This window comes from Benincasa hispida, chromosome 2, assembly GCF_009727055.1.
Source record: "Benincasa hispida cultivar B227 chromosome 2, ASM972705v1, whole genome shotgun sequence".
Lineage (NCBI taxonomy): Eukaryota > Viridiplantae > Streptophyta > Magnoliopsida > Cucurbitales > Cucurbitaceae > Benincasa > Benincasa hispida.
Window position 1 is genome coordinate 50,238,305 of NC_052350.1, and position 18,903 is coordinate 50,257,207.

At 33.3% G+C, this 18,903-nt stretch overlaps 2 protein-coding genes across 2 annotated transcripts; one reads left to right on the top strand and one right to left on the bottom strand.

Annotated features, from left to right (window-relative positions):
- The first annotated feature begins 3,158 nt into the window (after nt 1–3,158).
- Nucleotides 3,159–5,324, top strand: LOC120071046. Its single transcript, XM_039023044.1, has 5 exons — nt 3,159–3,323; nt 3,697–3,877; nt 4,281–4,364; nt 4,453–4,656; nt 4,898–5,324. The coding sequence occupies exons 1-5, from the start codon at nt 3,267–3,269 to the stop codon at nt 4,990–4,992; spliced, it is 621 nt and encodes a 206-aa protein (XP_038878972.1). The 5' UTR covers nt 3,159–3,266; the 3' UTR covers nt 4,993–5,324.
- A 3,204-nt stretch (nt 5,325–8,528) lies between these two features.
- Nucleotides 8,529–10,676, bottom strand: LOC120071045 (glycylpeptide N-tetradecanoyltransferase 1). Its single transcript, XM_039023042.1, has 2 exons — nt 10,518–10,676; nt 8,529–10,246 (listed from the first exon to the last, which is right to left on the bottom strand). Exon 2 carries the CDS (start codon nt 10,182–10,184, stop codon nt 8,880–8,882), a length of 1,305 nt encoding a protein of 434 aa, XP_038878970.1. The 5' UTR covers nt 10,185–10,246; nt 10,518–10,676; the 3' UTR covers nt 8,529–8,879.
- Between the last annotated feature and the right edge of the window lie 8,227 nt (nt 10,677–18,903).

An 18,903-nucleotide genomic window follows, 5' to 3' on the forward strand; every position in this document is an offset into this window, starting at 1 on the left:
GTGTGTAAAGGAGCGTGGAGACACATCTGTAATTATTCGTACAGTTTTTCCCTTTGTGCATTTGAGATTTTCATGCTAGAATTTCTGTATGAATTGTATAACCGTTTGTTTGAAGTCGACTGTAAATGTATTGCTCATTCATGATTGTGACTTGGAATTATCTTTCTTCCGCTGCTCATGGAAATCGCGAATCCGATTTCCTTAAAATAACATCTTTATTGATAATAGAAAATGTTTAACATCACAAACTACGAGCTTTATGACATACAACCCAACACTTACCAATCGACAGTAATTACAATCCGGTCAAATTAATAGTAAGTCGACCATTTATGAATCGCTTGTAATTACAGTTGGGTCAAATTATCGTTTTTTTCCTGTAATTACATCTAACTCCGTAAATCCTACTGATCCTCTAATACACAAACTGTTTATGGTAACCTCTCGGGCCAAGAGAGGGAGGGGTCTCATTGTTCAAGACCTAGAGTCGGCACTTAAGGGAGCAATTCATCTACTTACTCTAGAGATGGGAATAAGTGAATTCCATCTTGTGTAGTTCCTAGTTCCCTACTCAAAAAAATTCCTAAAATAGTAGACATGTTGAGTCGACGAATTTGACCACTCTCACCCATACAGATCAAAGGATTGCTCTCATAAACAGAACTTCATAACTCTTTGAAGATTAAGGTCGAGTTACCTGTGGTCATCCTATGAAATATTACTCTCTTTATTCAACTATGTTAGAAAGAGATTAATCATTTCGCGGTCCAATCTTATACAAACTTTTTGTATGCCTTTACTCACATGTCTTCACATGAAGCGATTAGAATCAAATTGTTTGTAACACTTTACAACTTTTGTAACAATTACAAAGTGGACCGTATCCGTAATGTCACCAGGATAAAGCACCAAATCTTATTCATATACTACAAACCATTTAGATTATTACTTTAAAAAAAAAAAAAAAAAAAAAAAAAAAAAAAAAGGATCTTCTATTGTTTTCTTATGTTAGCTTGTTTGGTGTTGATAGGGGTAGACGAACGCCTATTGAGTATGGGGATTGCTTGAGGGGCGTGTGTTTAGGAGGTGAGCTGAATTGTCCATTGATTATTTTTTGGAGCTTATGGAATCTTAGAAATGAGGTTTGATTCAGGAACAAGGTGTCAGACATCGTTTATCTCAAAATTAAGATAAATTCCATGTTGATGGCCCTCGTGGATGATTTGGGTAGAGGCTCTGTAGCTTCTTCTTGAGTGCCCCTCCTATTTCTTTTTGGTCTCTGCCGCTGGCTGGACACTGAAAACTGAATATTGATGTTGTTTGGTCATTGAAGAGCGATACAAGTTAGCTTGGCTAAATTGTTCGTGGTCATGTGGGCAAGATGATTTTTGTAGACTTTAAATTCACCCAATGGGGTGGAATGTCAGCTTGTTGGAAATTTAAGCGATTTTGGAAGGTTTATGTGTGATTGAACACCAATGGGCTATTAATAACCCTTCCATTGAAGTTGAATCAGATACACTTTAAGTTATTTACCTTCTCAAGAGGAAGGAGATTTCTTTAGTTGAAATTGGGATCCTCGTTGAGCACATTATTTTTGTTGGGAATGTTGTTAATATTATACATTTTTATCACATCTCTTGAGAGGCGAACATTTATTCCAATTCCATTGCAGTGTTGGCATCCTCTCAGGGTTATTATTTGATCTAAAAATATATTTTTCTTAGATAGTATTATCCTCATCCTGCATGTTTAAGAGTTGTGGTGTTTGTAGTGGCTTGTTTGCTGCTTTAAAAAAAGGAAAAACAGTATTTTAACCTATATTTTTATTATTATTATTTTAGGCACTGTAAGAATTTAAAAAGACATATTAGTTGAAAATTATAATGATTTAATCACTTATTTTAGTAAAACAAATGTAAGGTATGGCGTTCAACCTTTTAATCTCAAGGGAAGAAGCATATGCCATTTACTATTAAGTTATATTCACAATACTTTAATCACTGTAATCACTTAAAATTATACTTTTGCAATATGTTATTCAGCTTTATTTTCAGTAGATGGAAATAAAATTATTGTTTTTTATTCGAAAATAAAATTGATTTATTAAAAATAAATACTAGAAAAGAGCATATAATTTTGAGTTATACAACAAATGTTTGATATGAGAATTTGAACCTACTTTATAAAAAACGGTATATGTCAATTGTCGCTAGAGATGTCCACGGGGCGGTGCGGGGACTTCCCCATCCCCGCCTCCCATTCCATTCCCCATCCCCATGAATTTCTCCGTAGGGAACAGAGCGAGGATTTCGTGGAGAAAATTTTATCTTTTTTCTAACAATTTTTTTATTTCAATTAAATATATATATATATATATATATTTTTAACAGTTCCTTAAACATATTCAATACAAATTTCATTTAAATAAAATATTATCAATTTTGATTATAAAAACAATAATACACATTCAATTTAAAAAGATATAATTAAAATGTTAAATTCTCATAATTTTTATAAATTAAAATTCAACAATTAGGACATACTATCTTAAATATTACAACATCTAAAGAGTAAAGTAATAAAGTTTTAAACTTAAATAATTAAAACCTCCATAATTATCCGGGTTGGGGTCGAGGAATATATTCTCCATCTCCCGCCCCGTATTGAAAACGGAAAAAAAATTCTCACTCCCTCCCCCAATCCCCGTGCATTCAGAGATTCCCCAATCCCATGGATTTTTTGGACATCTCTAATTGTCGCTTTATATATAAATATGCTCGTATCGCCCAATAGGAATGGGTATAATTGGAATTTGGTTTAGTTACAAATTTAATCCTAGCAATTTAAAATTAAAAAAAAAAAATAGAACTAGGTCCCTATAATTTTAAAAATTATATTTATATATATATATATATATNCCCTTATGGTTCTATACATAGGGACTATTTAGGATAATTTTACCAAACCACACCAATTAAGTTGTAATTTTGAAAATATAATAATTAAATTCAAACTTTCTCCGAGATTAAATTTGAATTTAAGATTGAAATTTCATTAAAAATTATCATGATTTTATGCCACACACCACAAAAAATAGTTCCCCATATTTGCAGAATGGAAATATATTAGTCATATTTACAAAAGTGGCCAGAAAACTGTGGCTTTCATCGTTCTTAGAACGCCCAAAAATAAACTGCTGATTTGGGCCTTTGAAGGCTCAGTTCATTGAGAAGATAAAGTGACCGCCAAATTGCTGCTCTGGAATGGCGTCCCTTCTCAGCCCATCAACGCCGCCATCCGCCATTCACCTGAGACCAAAGGTTTTCTTTTCTACTACAGTTTCTCCGGTTCTATTGAAACTAAAAATTTCAACTACTGTCTTTTTTATATCGTCTATTCATTTGTCGAATCAATTTGTAGTGATCGAATTGTAGATTGTTGAGTATTTGTAGACCGTAATAAAAATGATTGCGAATTTGGTAGTTGAAGTTTTCCTAGAGTCAGGATGTGCGTCATTCGGGAGGATTTCTTCATTTTTAGAGTTGATATTTGTATTACAAGAAAATGGAAATAGAGTATTTTCCCCCCTTGTTGGGTAATGGTCTGGTTTCCATTATTGTCTTGTAAATTTGTAATATCATCTTGTTTGCAACGTTATATGAGTGTTGCCCTTTTTCTTCTTCTGAAATACAGGTGAATCTTCTCAATTTCAGTTTTGTACCTACAAACCCTTCATTAAAAAATTATGGGAAAATTGGAAGGACTGGTGGTTATGGTTATCATGGAAGTTGCTTTACAACAAGAGCCAAGGGAGGTATTGAACAAGATGTGATTGAGAAAGATAAAGAGCCAATTGAAATTGATGTCGAGAATGGTAACCTTTCATGTTCTAAGTATTTTCCTATATATTGGATCATTGCTTCACACATGCACTTTAAGCTCACTTAATCTCTCTTGTGGGATAAATTTGGCTGCCGTTTTGTTTTGTAGTTTATACTGTTTTCAAACCTTTCCCTGTCTAGTTTGGCTCATTTTTTTGTTAATCCCTGAATTGCTGCTATCTACAACTCAGGCAACGTTTTTTTTTTTTTTTTTTTTGGGGGGGGGGGGGGGGTGGGGGGGGGGGGGGGGGGGGGGGGGGGGGGGGGGTGTGTGGGGGCGCTGGGGTGTGGGTGCTCAAGAAGGGAAAAGAGGTAATGTGCCTAAGATGATAATAGTTGTCACTTTCCTTTTTCTGTTGTTTGGAGATATGTTTACTGAGTTCCAATGAACTTCAGATTATGGAGCAGTTGGCGTTCACCACGTCGGAGTACTTTGTGAGAATCTTGAGAGGTCACTTCATTTTTATCTAAACATTCTAGGTAAGTCAATTCTCTGTAGATCACTATATGCATGTTGAATATTCATAGGAGTTATAAATTTGAAGGATGAATTTCAACTGGAAAATAGGTCTTAAAATAAACGAAGCGAGGCCACACGATAAGCTTCCTTATAGAGGTGCTTGGTTGTGGGTGGGTGCTGAGATGATTCATTTGATGGAACTTCCAAACCCTGATCCTTTATCTGGACGACCTGAACACGGAGGCCGCGATCGTCATACTTGTATCGGAATTAGGGACGTGTCGAAGTTGAAAGTGATCCTTGATAAAGCTGGTAAAAATCTTCCCTTAACAAAGTTGAATAATTTTGTTACTTTTCACATTACATGACATAATGGTAGGAGTACATTTATTTCATACAGTACTAAGAAAATAGTTTTCTTTTTTTGTGGGTTTCTCCTTTTTGTATGACCATATATTCTTTCATTTTTTATGAATGAAAGTTCTGTTTTGACATAAGAAAAGGTGGATATATATATATCTACGGTTTCATATTTTACTGCTGGATCATGCAGGTATTCCCTATACGCTTAGCAAGTCAGGAAGGCCAGCAATTTTTACAAGAGATCCAGATGCAAATGCGTTAGAATTTACTCAAGTGGATGGCTGATTCATTTCTTATCAAATAGACTCTTGTTATGATCTATAAGCTTCCATTGCTTTAAGAAGCACCTCACGATCTTCAGATCACTGAAAAGGTCAGTTGCAATATAATATGGTTTCGGATGAACCAACAACATGATATCATCTTACTGCAAGGAAACTAGATATGATTGTATGTATGCATGTCCTGTACAAATAAGCCAGCAATATGCTATAGCCTGTAAATTTATAAATCGAGCATCTTCTCTGTATTTTTCTCTTCTTTCTGTAAGCCATAATATTAATGGTGTTTCAGAGTTTTACTGGTCTAATCTTTGAAGCTTCCCTTGAAGGATTTAAGCTGTCGGTAATTGTTTTTAACTTTCAAAGGGTAGTTAAGTAATGGAAGGCTAATTTAAAGTTAGTGCCTAATTCAACGGCAGAAATAAAACTACTCCGCCAACATGGCCTCTCTTATTGAAAAGGAAGTGGATAATGATTTTGTTAAATAATTCAGTTTGAAGTAGAAAGTATTATGAAGTACTGTAACATTATAGAATCAGGCGATAATTTTCTGTTTTAAAATTCAAACAAGCTTAGACATATCGAGTTTTCGAGGACTGAAAAGGGAACAATGTTACTGAAACAGAAATGATGATACAGTTGACAATCTTCATGCAAACCATGTAGGAAAAAAGGGAAGGAGCTGAGTGAGAGAGAGATTAAACTTAGTATTGAGATACCCAGGTAGAGACTGGTGACAGATAGAGAGAAAGCACACAGAATATCTAGCATAAGCGGCCATGCAAGAAACGAACTATGTGTGCTCACTCTCTTCTGTCACCTTCCTTGACACTTTAGATACAGATTACCTTGCGTTTGTTGAGCAAATTTTCCTTCAACCATTAAGTTCCACTGGAAAAACGAGGATAAGTAGTAACAGAAATAGAAATTTGGAGATCTGATTTGATACCAGGCAATACTAATTACTGATATTTATAAGAAGGTTACTTCTGTTTCCTATTAAAAAAACATAATAAACTTCTGCTTTAAACTCTTATTGGTCACCCTATCCTAAGGCTCTGATTGGAAGTACTTACACCACTTGGTTGGGGAATGGGAATTATTAGACGTCAAGGAACTGGATTGTTCTTAGCCAATTGGAGCCGATTTAAAATTTTCTTAATAAGCGATCATATGTGCAATAAAATTGTTGGTCCTTTACAAGGGATCATTTGTTAACAATTTTTAATCCTTTACAGACACTAAAAACGTTTCTTCTGTTAAGAATGAAAGAAAGAAAGAAAAAGCAATACTCTGTCTAATCCAGGCCTTATACCCTCTTCTTATCTCACAGTATTATTTGATTTCATACACACGTCCATCGTGATGTGGCCAGCCCTTTGTGGGCTGTTTGTCGGCCTGCTTCTCTGGTCTGGTCTCATCTTTCGAGCTGACTTGCGTGAGAGTACTCGTACCAATGTGGTGCCAGCTGACCACACTTCAATGCCTAAGTTAGTATAAAAATTGTATAGTTCAATTACACATGGAGAATAAGGTCAAAGATCTCTTTTGGAGTTCGCTTACTTCTATCCCTTAAGGGTTGTCGAATGAGACTATTTATAATGCCCTTCCTCTGACCCTCGCTTGTGGTTATGTGTAACATCAGTGATGTCAGGTTGGTTGCAGCCTCCAAGGTTGTAGGGCATCAGGGTCGACATCAGCTCGATTATTTCTCGATTAGTATAATTCTTCTAGCTCGGTTGATCGTCCCGAAACCCGAGTTTGACTTTACCCATATGGCACATGCGTTTTTCCATGCCGCCTCTCAGTTTCTCTTTCGCTTGGGTCCACCTATGAGCTTTGGGCCTTGTTTCAACCTCAAGCATAATTATTATCAAAATGACGTTGGATATTAATGTGTTATATAATTTTTAATTTGTAATTTAAAAAATACTGAAGCTTTCAAGATATGGATTATAGATACCCAATCGTCAGAAGGGTATTTGAAAAGGAATTTTTCTAGAATATCAAGATTCGATGTATTGTTGACCGTAGAAGTAAACAAAGAATTTGGGGAGTTTTGTGTAGTCAATATATTGACAGTCCCATTCAATAATGTGCTTTGCTAGGGGACTATTGATTTCGCTTATAGCCATTCCTGTGGGCGATGTAAAGTAGATAGAGGAAGAATAGTGATGAAAAAAGATCATGGTTAATGTATTATATGTGACCAATTTGATGTCGACACATAGCAAGCAAGAAACTATAATTTAAAAAGGTAATAACAATTAACTTGATGTCATATTGGACAACTTTGACAGAAAGAGGAGACAGCATTTATGCTTTAGGATATAAAGCAGGTGAAATTGTGCCAATTACCATTTCCTATTCTCATAGAAAATAGTGATTATCTTTCTGTTTGCCTTCTGATTTCTGAGATATACCCTCCCTATCTTCTCCACACACCAAAAAGGAAAGATATGCATGCTAATTTTTCTTTTCTAAAAAACAAAATCTGAAGAAAAGCTGTTGGATGGAATATTTGGGAGCACATTGGAAAAATCATTATTGCTCATTTTATTAACTGTCTTTGAAGTGATTGCTTCCAACAGGAATCTAGTGAGTTATAATAGCTATTTTTTAAACAGAAATTCCTAGTAAGTAGTGACATGTTTCAACCCTTGATTGGTAGAGTTGGGTCTGAGTGCTTGTGCTTGTGCCTTGGTCAAGGATTAGCCTGGATAATTGCTGAGCTGAGCTCATGGAAGAATCCATTAAACCCCACCAGATCAATATGAAATTGTTAATGGCAAAGTCTTGGAAGGAGCTGGCTTCTCAGTTGAGTCGCTTTGTGAGCTTTACCCTTTCTTAGCCAGGTTGCTTTGTTGAACTCCTATCCTTTGAAGAGCCTAGAAACTATGGCGAGGCTCAGTCGATGATATTATCTGCTCCGTTGGGTTTCCCTAATGTGCATTTGCTTTTAAATGGCATTGAAATAAACTAATTAGATTGTTGCAAATAAAACGATTGAGTTGCTTTGGAAGAAGTGATATGTTGCCATGTTGGGTTGACTAGGTGACGAGCTTACTTCAATTCTTTCCTTTTATAGCTTGACTGGTTTTTATGTTCTTCGATGCTCAGGAGATTGCTTTCTGAGTTTTATGTTCTAGGAGTTACTCACTAATCTACTAAGCTGGTTGGACACAAGCTCAGTTCAAGTTCGCATCCATCCCTCGTTTAGTGTTCAAATCAATTTTGTGAAAGACTTTTAATTTGATTTTCACATTTGGTAGCTTCAGGTTTTGTATTGGTTCTTTTAAGTGTATATGTCTCTAACCAAATGTTGGACCAAATATTTTCTAAAGTTGTATTATTCAAGTTCTTGCAAAACAAAAACAAACATGATATGTTTTAATCGACACATATTAAAGGATAAAAAATTGATTGATGAAATGAATAAGAAACTTTATTTGATTCGGACAAAATAGTTCGGGTAAAAATGATCCTCTCTATTCTAAAAGGAAAGTACCATTATTCAATGGAGAATATGTAATCGACATCTGATCATAACAATGAACGAGCAATAACCATATAAGTGTAGGAAAATGTATGCAATTCAATAATACAACCGGTTTGCGCCTGCAAATCCTCCAAGAATGGACCAAAAAAAGGGAAAATTCTACAGAAATTGAAAAGCCAAGCCAACAGAGTGAAAAATCTGCAGAACATTTTACATTATCCGGCAAAGTTTTTTCTCTCATACTCCTGACATTTAGTGCTTAATGCTTTACTGTTGACACAGAAGAACAAAACAAAGGAAAAATGCATCATCAAACCCTAGCCACCATTAAAAAATGACCAATTTTTTTTCCTGGTTCACAAGTTCAAACCAAAACAGTAGCAAATCCCCAACTATAGCAGTACAAGGCCAAGTTCACTTGGTTTCAACGCGTGTCGAATCCGATAATTATACAGGTAATAGTGAAGTTGCCCATCACCTGGACCAAATTTAAGTTCCTTCAGGAAGGATTCATTCTCCATGACATCCAATGCATTGAAGACATCAAAATCTCTCTGTTTTGCAACAATAAGAGCATCATTCATCAACTGTAACAATGGAGTTTTGGTGGAGACGTTGTAATATGAATAAGCTGCCTTCAAGGTTGAGTATGTTTGGTTTCCAAGAATGGATGAAGGAAGAGTATAGAAGCTGCAGAAGTCAGTGACTTCATGGGTGTCTGGACTCTCAACCAAGAAACTGTCGACAACACTCTCCTTGGGAAGAAGCCAATGCTCGACGTCGGTTTCATCAAAATCTGGTGCAACAACAAACTGGCTCAAGTAGTTTCTAAGCAACCTAGTAACAGCAGGGACATCACGAAGTTCCATTTTTCGAAAGCCGGGGGTAGCCGGTGAATCTGGTAACTTATAAAGTTTAATCGTCCGACTCATTGTCATCCTTGCCCCAAGCCTTGAAAACCCAACATCAATGAGTTTCTTTGGGTTTAAAGATCTGTGCCAGTATTGGCAAGTTGTTATTGGAGTTGGAAGAACAACTCCAGCTGTATAAGCTGCTTGCCATATATTTTCCAGGTGAACCCTCCTTGTAACCTCTTTGATCATAACAGGTGCAAGTCTCTTAGATCTAAGCTTCTTATGAACACACAAGAAATTGATCTCTGCCATCTTCACAACATCATCGCGTGCTCGGATTCTAGCAGGGACACCACTGATGAAAGCAACCAACTTCTTAGAAGCTTTAGCACGAACACCAATATGCCAGCTTGGGAAGTATCCTGGAGGTCTCAAAGCCCAACCAAGAAATTCCTTGGAATAGTTGAATCTAAACAAATTTTCATCATCTTCGACATAATTATTCTTCAAGAGATTGTACACCTCAAGACAAGTCTCTTCACTGTCCATATCACAAGTTGTCCATTCATAGGAACTAGGAAGATTATAAGGCTCTTGTTTGACCTCAGATAATGGAGTTGGTGCTTCAATTGGCCCATCAGGCAAACTAGAATCCCCAATGTCTTTGAATTGTCCAACAGGTTGAGTTTCCCAGAATTTGTGCCTTTTGCCAATGGACATAGAATCTTGAATCCTCCTAACCATATTCTCCAATGAGCTATCATCCTTAGTAATTTGACCTGCTTCATTTTCCTGATCTGGGTTTTCCTTAGGAGATCCTGGAGAACTATTGTTATCCTCCATCTCAACAAAATATTACAAAACTCTAACAATCAATCAAAATCCTTCCACTTGATCCCAATTACCTGACAAACCACAATATTCAAAATCCTTCTAAAAAACCCAGATGGGGCATGAAAACAGCATATGCATATTTCAAAGCCAGAAAAAACGAGAAGAGAAAACAACAAAACAATCAACAGATCTTCAAAAAAGCTACAAAATCCATAAAGCTACAAACAATACCCAATGCTAATTTTCACATCAGTCGCATGGTCAACGAAATGAAAAGAAACAAAAGTGATGAACCAAAAAAGGGGGAAAATAGAATGAATTGGAGGAGGAAGAAGGGAGAACCTGAAGGAGAGAATGGAGATTGGAGAAGAAACTTGTGGGAAGAGAGAATCAGATCCTGAAGGAAGAAGTGGAATTTGGGAATTGGGCAAGTGGGAATGCGAGTGGGATGGAAATGGTTATTAGGGTTCTTTTATTTATTGTGTTGAAAGTCCATTTTCTCTTTCTCTGGTCGCTCGATCAAATTCGTCGTTGGAGATGACGATGGGCTTTCGTGAATTGCGAGGAGGGCTTTTGTACGTTTCTAGTTTGGGCCTCAATTTTCCCCCTCAGCCACACTATATTTTAGGGATTTTTACCTTAAAAGATAAGTCATATTATGTTAATGTCTTTAAATTTTCTTTAAAAATATATATATATTGATCTCCCTATTTTTATTAAGTGATTATTTACAAGTTAGTCCTATATATATATTATTCTCTGTCCATACATTTTCTCTCTCCCACATGCATATATTCTATCCATCATGGTTCAGGGTCATTTCTCCCTCCTCCCTCTCTCGCAGTGGGTCGAGTTCTCAGCCCTCGACGTACCTCTTTTTAACCCCACTTCCTCTCTTTTGATTTCCACTTCTCACATTCTACTTTTTTCTTATTTTCCTAACTCACATATTACTCTCTCCCCACAAGTTTTTCCCCTCTTCTTCTTCCCAAAATTGCTAAATCCTCCTATTTTTCACATTCGTTCGTTAAATTGTGAGGTTTGATATTTATTCTACTATATTTCCATTTTTTTAAAAAAATTATAAATTTTTCCATATTTTCATACTATAATATTATTTTTCATAGTTTTTATTGTTGTCTGGAAAACAAAAAAAAAAAAAAAGTACATTTTCACTCAACTAGATTCCTATTTTTTAATTATAAAATAAGTTATAGATCCTTATTATCATATTATTATATTTTTTTTGTAGTTTTTATTGTTGTTCGGATAATAAATAACAAAAAAGGAGGGACCATTGTCACTTTGAGGAAAAAAAGGTTGAATTTGTGAGTTTACTTTTAATTTATTATTAGTTTTTTGTTTTTAATATTTTTTATATTTATATCGCTAGATATACCCTTTTAATATCGTTATTTATTTTTTTAATAGTTGTTGAATTCAAGAATATTTATATATGGATGTTAGTATTTTTTTTTTTTATGTTTAATATTCTTATTTATATTATACTAGATCTACCATGTTATTGTTTTTTTTTTTTTTTTGTATTTTAAATAATATTAAATTTTGTTAATATTAGAATTTTTAACGTTAGGCTTTTCTTAAAAAAAAAATTATTATTGGTGTCATTTTTTTTAGTACAATATTAGTTATTTGAGTTTTTTTTATTGCATTTTAGATAATATTATATTTTGTTGGTATTAGGGTTTTCAGTGCTTAAGGCTCTTTTGGAAGAAGTTTAATATTAGAGTTTTAGACATTAAATTTTGTTAGTACAATATCTTTTTAATTTGAATTTTTTCTACCTTCTATGTTTAATATTCTATTTTTTATTATTGTTTTTAATTTAGAAAGTTGTGTCTTTGTTTGTTTTTAATAAAAAAATTATTAATTTGAATGATTTTTTATATTTTTCGTACTATTTGGTTTTTTTAAAAAAATTTAAGTTTGATGTTTATGATTTAAAAGCTTAGTGTTTTTGTTTGTTATTTAATACAAAATTATTAATTTGAGTAAATTTTTTTATACATTTTTTATAACATTCGATTTTTTTAATATTTGAGTTTGATGGTCAGAGTTTTTGTTACAGAAAGTTCAATATTAGAGTTTTTTTTAGTACAATATATTTGTAGTTTGAGTTTTCTTTGCATTATGTTTATAATTTTTTAATGCAAAAACCTTAATATTCTTGTTTGTTTTTTTAATAGTATTCGGTTCTTTTAATATTAGTTTTTTACTACAAAATTTTTTTAGTATTTTTGTTCGTTTTTAATACAAATTTACTAGGTAATTCTTTTGATTTTTTTTTTTTTATTTTTTATAATTTGTTTTGTTTTGTTTTGTATTTAAGTTTGATTATTAGTAAAATAATTAGTAATGCATTGTTTGTTTGTTTGTTTGTTTTTTTGCTAGAAAACAGCGGACAAATTTTTTAGATTTATGTTGTTTACAAATGATAATGTGATCGATAGTGTTGATGAAGTTGATTATGATTAACCACTGTGTGGGAGTTTTAGCATAATTGTGAGTAGTGGACTTCTTTTTTAACAATTCACTGAAATGATAAACATGTCACTTGGGGTAGATACGAGGAAAACTAGTTAGAAATAGTATATAAGCATCATATTTTAACAACATCAGGATCAGTAAGGTTCATACATTCTCTATTCCTAACGAACAAGCAATCAAAATTGATGTTTTCAATCACAAATGCAGCTACCGAATTTAGTGCATTTATATGTCAATGTGAGTAGGATAAGATTGACCAAAACATGGAAGAATTGTCTCATATGACGCAAACGCATAGCCAAACTAGTTATGCTAGTCAGATGATGATGATGCCAACCTTTGGTTCAAGATATTATAATTCAGATGTCAGTCCATCATCTTCATACATGCATGAACACGGGCGCGACCGTGGAGAGTATAACGAATATTTATATTATGGAACGCCTACAGAGGTACCAAAGCATCCAAATAACTAAGAGGAACCAGAGGAACCTAGAGTTAAAGTCGACGACAACAACCAGTTTGAAATCGACGACGTCTACCTTGTGAGACACATTGATTTTTTAAAAGAAAAAATTAAATGAATGAAAAACATTAAACTACTGCATATCTATATTTATTAGTTTTCAATTATGAGCAATAGCCGTGATATGGAAGAAAAAAATATTGAGAATTTGTTTCTATGTTGTATTTTAAAACTAGAACAATTATGAAACAATGGTAAAATTTTTCTTATTATTAAGAAATACAAGGGTAAATATTTTATAGAGTACATTTTTCTTACTATAAAAGGAAATGAGAAGGAAAAGTGTAAAAATATATTAAAAAAATAAATACGGTTTTTCAATTAAAAAAGGGAAAGGATTTTTTTTTTAACAAAGGTAGTTGAGTATTGAACATTCAACTATTGTTCAAAATAGGAAGAAAAAAAAAACTTGATCGAGTATTCAACACTCGGTAAATTAAAAAAAATTATACCACATCAATCAAATCACCAAAACTACAATATTTTTCTAATTATTTTTAAAACTACGACATTTCACTAATTATTTTCATGACTTACAATATTTCTTCAATTTTTCTAAAATATCCTTATCATAATTAGTTATTATCGTTTATTATCATTAATTTGAAAGTTTTGGAAGTTTTTTTTTTTCATTAGGAAATTTCAAATGCATTCTTTACTTCTCAGATTCTATTTTTTGGTTGGAAAATTAGAGAACCAAATTTTTTATTTTATTGGTTTTATAGTATATAAAAACAATAAAATATTCCACACATTTCTTATTTCATTTTTCAGTAAAGTTTGGCATAATTTTTTTCAATGGACAAATATCAATTCATAGGGGTATACATGCGTTGGACTAGATTGTTTGGGTTGGTGGGTGAAAACTCAAATAATTTAAATAAAGTCTCCAACCCAATCCACCCCTAATTGAGTTGGGTTGAATTGTCAGTTTATAACTTATTTTTTATTCTTAATTAGAAAGATGCAAATTTATACACAACACATGACTAGTAACTAAAAATCTCATAAAATTTAAATGTTAAATACCAAATATCTACAATATTTATTGCAAACTGTAAACAATGGCAAATATCATAATGATTTTAAAAGAAAAATATTAAAAATTAACAAATTAATCAATAATCAAACTTTAAACAAATAGAAATATATGTGTGTATATATATATATATATAATCTGGGTTTGGTTGGATCAACCCAAAAGTTTTTTAGCCAACCCACGACTAAACTCAACTCATCAAAAATAGAAAAAGTTTAATCTAACCCAACAAAAATGCCTTACATTTTTTGTTGGGTAGTCGGGTTCTTTGAATACCCCTAACAATTTATACCCATAAACTTTGAGAGTTGTATCAATTTAACCCATAAATCTTGGGGACGGTATCAATTTAAACCCAAACTTAGAATTGTATCAAGTTAAAACCTTAAACTTTAGGGTTGTATCAATTTAAACTCCGAACTTTATAAGTGTATCAATTTAAACCTGAACTTTCAAAAGTATCTTAATTTAAACTCCAAACTTTCATAAATGTATCGATTTAAACCTTAAACTTTCATAAGTATATCCAAATAAAACATAATGAACACTTTAAGTTATACAACTATGAAAGTTCAAGGTTTAAATTGATATACTTATAAAAGTTTAGGATTTAAATTGATACAATTATTAGTTTCGCATTTAAATTGGTACAATGCCTAAAATTTAGGGGTATAAATTAATATTTGCTCTTTATTATTTTTACACATTATTTTCTTTTCAGATTTTATTTTTAAACCATCAATTGTATACATGATTTCTTTTTTAATTTTTCATTTTTAAAATTTTGACATCATTAATTGCATACATGGAAGTTATTTTATGTGAAAAAATAAAACATTTTCAGTGTTTTTAGTATTTTTTTTAAAATGATAAAAATTTAGATATTAGAAGGTTACTATAGTAACTAACATATTATATAAAAATCTCTTTATTTTGTGTCATACATATTTGTAGATATTGGAAGTTCTTAACGTTTATGTAATATTCAGTCATATTTTAGTCCATTTAGGAGGCACCACATTTCTTTTTTAAATATTATCTTGGTGTATCGAATTTGGGAAAATAGTTTTTTGGTCTCTATGTTTTGAGTACAATTTTTATTGTAGGATGGATATGACAACCCTAGAATGGTGAAATCAAACTAATTAAAACCTTTTACTAATGTGAGTCCAACTAAATAATTTTTTTAAAAAAATTACTAATAAATAATTTAAACAATAAATTCATACAAATAAATTCAATAAAAATAATCAAGTAATTAAAACTAACACTTTTAGGCATCCAATTTAGTTTTAATAAAAAAGATAGGTATGAGATACATGAAGATCAATTCAATCAATCTAAACAAAAATTAAGTGATATTTAATTTAAGGAATAAATATGTTACAATTAATTTCATGCAATAAAATATAATAACAAATTAATTGTAAAATAAAAGTAGGAGAGGGATAGATAAATTAATACTAGGAATTTTATAGTGGTTTGACACAACCAACGTACATCTGCTTTTCCAAGCTCCTCTTGGGTACTTCACTAGAAGTCTTTTGACTCTTTTCACGACTTAGAGTCGAACCACTACAACGTTCTTTTTTCGTGCAAGAATAACCTAATCATTTCCACAGTTAAAGATCAAACCGTTATGACAACTCTTTTTCACCGGGATCAAAAGTCAATCCTTACAAAAATTTAGGAAAATAAAACAGCATACTTACAACTCTATCAATAGAGTAGATTTATAAGTTGTAGCACACAACAAATCAATCTTCACAACATAAAATATCTCTCTATAAGAAATGAAAATAACAAAATTGAAGTTTGGAGAGAGTAACAATTGAGGCTTTGTGTTTTGGAGGGGATTGAAAATTAACGTAATTGTTATTATTGAAATTGTGGAGAAGAATGAGAATTTAAATAGAGAGAAAAGTGAATGAAAACCAAAATGAGTTTGGATATTTTGATCTTGTTAAAAGTTAAATCAAAGTTTGAGATTAAAAGATTTAAAAGTAATATTATAATAATAATAATAATAAAATCCCNAGAGAATTATACCATTTATTTATTTATTTATTTCACACACACAAGCTTGCTATGTGTCACTCTCTTGGTGATCCACCATTCAACCAATATGCTGCCACATGTCTACATGCAAATGGTCCAATTATGCCACTCTTGGAAAAAAAATTTCATCCAATCACAAAATGCCATGTGTCGTCCATCTGGTCATTCAATCACAATAATGGGCTCATCAACTTCAAGGGAGGTAAAGTCTAGACCAGATAAATTTGGCTGGACGATGATTTGGCTTTGAATCAGAAATTGGATCGGATCAAGTATTTAAAATTGTTCGGTCCAAAATTTGACTCAATTCAAGCCCACGATGGAAAATTTGGGCAAAAAAAAAATGTAATCGGGCCCAAACCCAAGTTGGGCTCAGACCTAGAAAGTAGTTGAGTTCAAGCCCAAAAGCCCAAAAGCAAATGGAGTTCAAGCCCACTTAAAACCCATGGAAATCCTCTATAAATAGAGGTCTTCCTCTTTCATTTAAAGCGAAAAAAAAGAGAGAGGAGTTATGGAGATTGGAGGCTCTGAAGATCAGAAGCTCTGAAAATTGAAGTTATGTAGAATTGAAGCCTGAAGCTCCCAAGTTCTCAAGCTCCAACGTTCTCAAGGTCAAAAGATGCAACACATCCAAAAAGTGTGTTTTCTAGACTTAAAATTTAGTTAGTTTTATGCTTAATTTGAGATATTTGATAATTTTATTGTTTGATTGTAGGAAATCAAGCAATTGGATGAGAACAGGCAATTTTGGAAGATTAATGACTAAAATACCCCTAAGAAGGTCAAAATCTTGACCTAGGGCATTGATCAATGGAGAAAAATGAAAGAAAATTCGGAAATCGGAGGCAGGGCAATGTTGAACAAGTATTGCAATACTGCCCTGTGATGCTGCAAGGCAAGGAGCTCATGGAAACAGGGCAATGTCGCAGCGTTGCGACACTACAATTAGTAATGCTGAAGTTACTGTCAACGTTGTAACGTTACATTGGAGCATTGCAACGCTGCGATTGCTGTGAGCATTGCAACGCTGCGATTCCTATCTATATAAGCAATTTTTGGCTGATTTGATTCGAGGAGGCACTTTTAGGGCTATTTTGAGAGCGTAAAACAATGTTTCGATGAGGCCTCCCTAGGGAATGTAATTCTGGATCGAAGCGACATCTCAGAGGTTCAAACGATTAAAGATTTGAAGAGTTCGTTGGGTTGCGATTTCGGATTCGAGGACAAGAGTCAAGAACACATCTTGCAATTTCTTCCCTCTTTTATTTTTTGTCCTTTGTGTTTGGAAACTTCATGCATGGTCTATGTTTGTGTTGTAACCATGAGTGACTGATTTGTATTTCTAGGGTGTTGATTTAGTTTTATGGATTGTGAAAACTGAATTAGTTACTTATTGGATTGAATTTATGCATAATTATTTTAGCATGTTTGTTCTTAATGCTTTTGATTAACTGGTCATTAATTGAATCTTTACTTAATGTTCAGACTCATTTTGGGGTTATGCAGTGCAGACTGCATGTTATATCCTAAACAACATTCCCTAAAAAAGTGTTTCTGAAACACCTATTAAGTTATGGAGAGGTCGTAAAGGTAGTTTATGCTACTTCAGGATTTGGGGTTATCCGGCACATGTGCTAGTGACTAACTCAAAGAAACTGGAACCGCGTTTGAAGGTTTGCCTCTTTGTGGGCTACCCCAAGGAAACGAGAGGAGGATACTTCTATGATCCAAGTGAGAATAAAGTGTTTGTTTCCACAAATTCTTTCTTCTTGGAAGAAGATCACATGAGGGATCATAAGCCACGAAGTAAGCTCATTTTACGTGAGATCTCAAATGAGACTGAGATTGTTGAGGGTTCAATAAGAGTTGTTGAACAGGCTGACAGATTAACAAGAGTTGTTGAGGTCGGGACGTCTAGTCAACCAGCTCAAGAGTTGAGACTGCCTCGACGTAGTGGGAGGGTTATGAACCCACTAGATTGCTACATGGGTTTGACTGAAGCCCAGAACGTCATTACGAATGATGGGGTCGAGGATCCGTTGTCTTTTAAGAAAGCAATGGAGGATGTTGACAAAGATGAATGGGTTAAGGCCATGAACCAGGAAACAGAGTCTATGTACTTCAACAACGTCTGGAAGCTTGTTGATCCACCTGATGGGGTAAGACCTATTTGGGTAAGTGGATCTATAAGTGAAAGAGAGATGTAGATGGAAAGGTGCAAACCTTTAAGGCTGGGCTCATGGCAAAGGGTTATACCCAGGTTGAGGAGTTGACTATGAGGAAACTTTCTCATATATTGTCATGCTTAAGTCTATCCGAATTCTCTTGTCCATAGCCACATTTTATGATTATGAAATATGGAAAATGGATGTCAAGACTGCCTTTCTGAATGGTAATCTTGAGAAGACCATCTATATGACTCAACCAGAGAGGTTCGTAGTTCCAAATCAAGAGCAAAGAGTTTGCAAGCTTAATAGGTCCATTTATGGGCTGAAAAAAACATCTCGATCTTGGAACATCAGATTTGACATTGTTGTCAAGTCGTGTGGCTTTGACCAGAACGTTGATGAGCCTTGTGTTTACAAGAAGATCATCAA

What these genes read in the sequence shown, in the direction of transcription:
- LOC120071046 (XM_039023044.1), top strand. Translation starts at nt 3,267, where the DNA reads ATGGCGTCCCTTCTCAGCCCATCAACGCCGCCATCCGCCATTCACCTG. An exon ending in CCATTCACCTGAGACCAAAG is followed by an intron (nt 3,324 to 3,696) that starts GTTTTCTTTTCT and finishes TCTGAAATACAG; the next exon opens with GTGAATCTTCTCAATTTCAG. An exon ending in TGAAATTGATGTCGAGAATG is followed by an intron (nt 3,878 to 4,280) that starts GTAACCTTTCAT and finishes AATGAACTTCAG; the next exon opens with ATTATGGAGCAGTTGGCGTT.
- LOC120071045 (XM_039023042.1), bottom strand. Translation starts at nt 10,184, where the DNA reads ATGGAGGATAACAATAGTTCTCCAGGATCTCCTAAGGAAAACCCAGAT.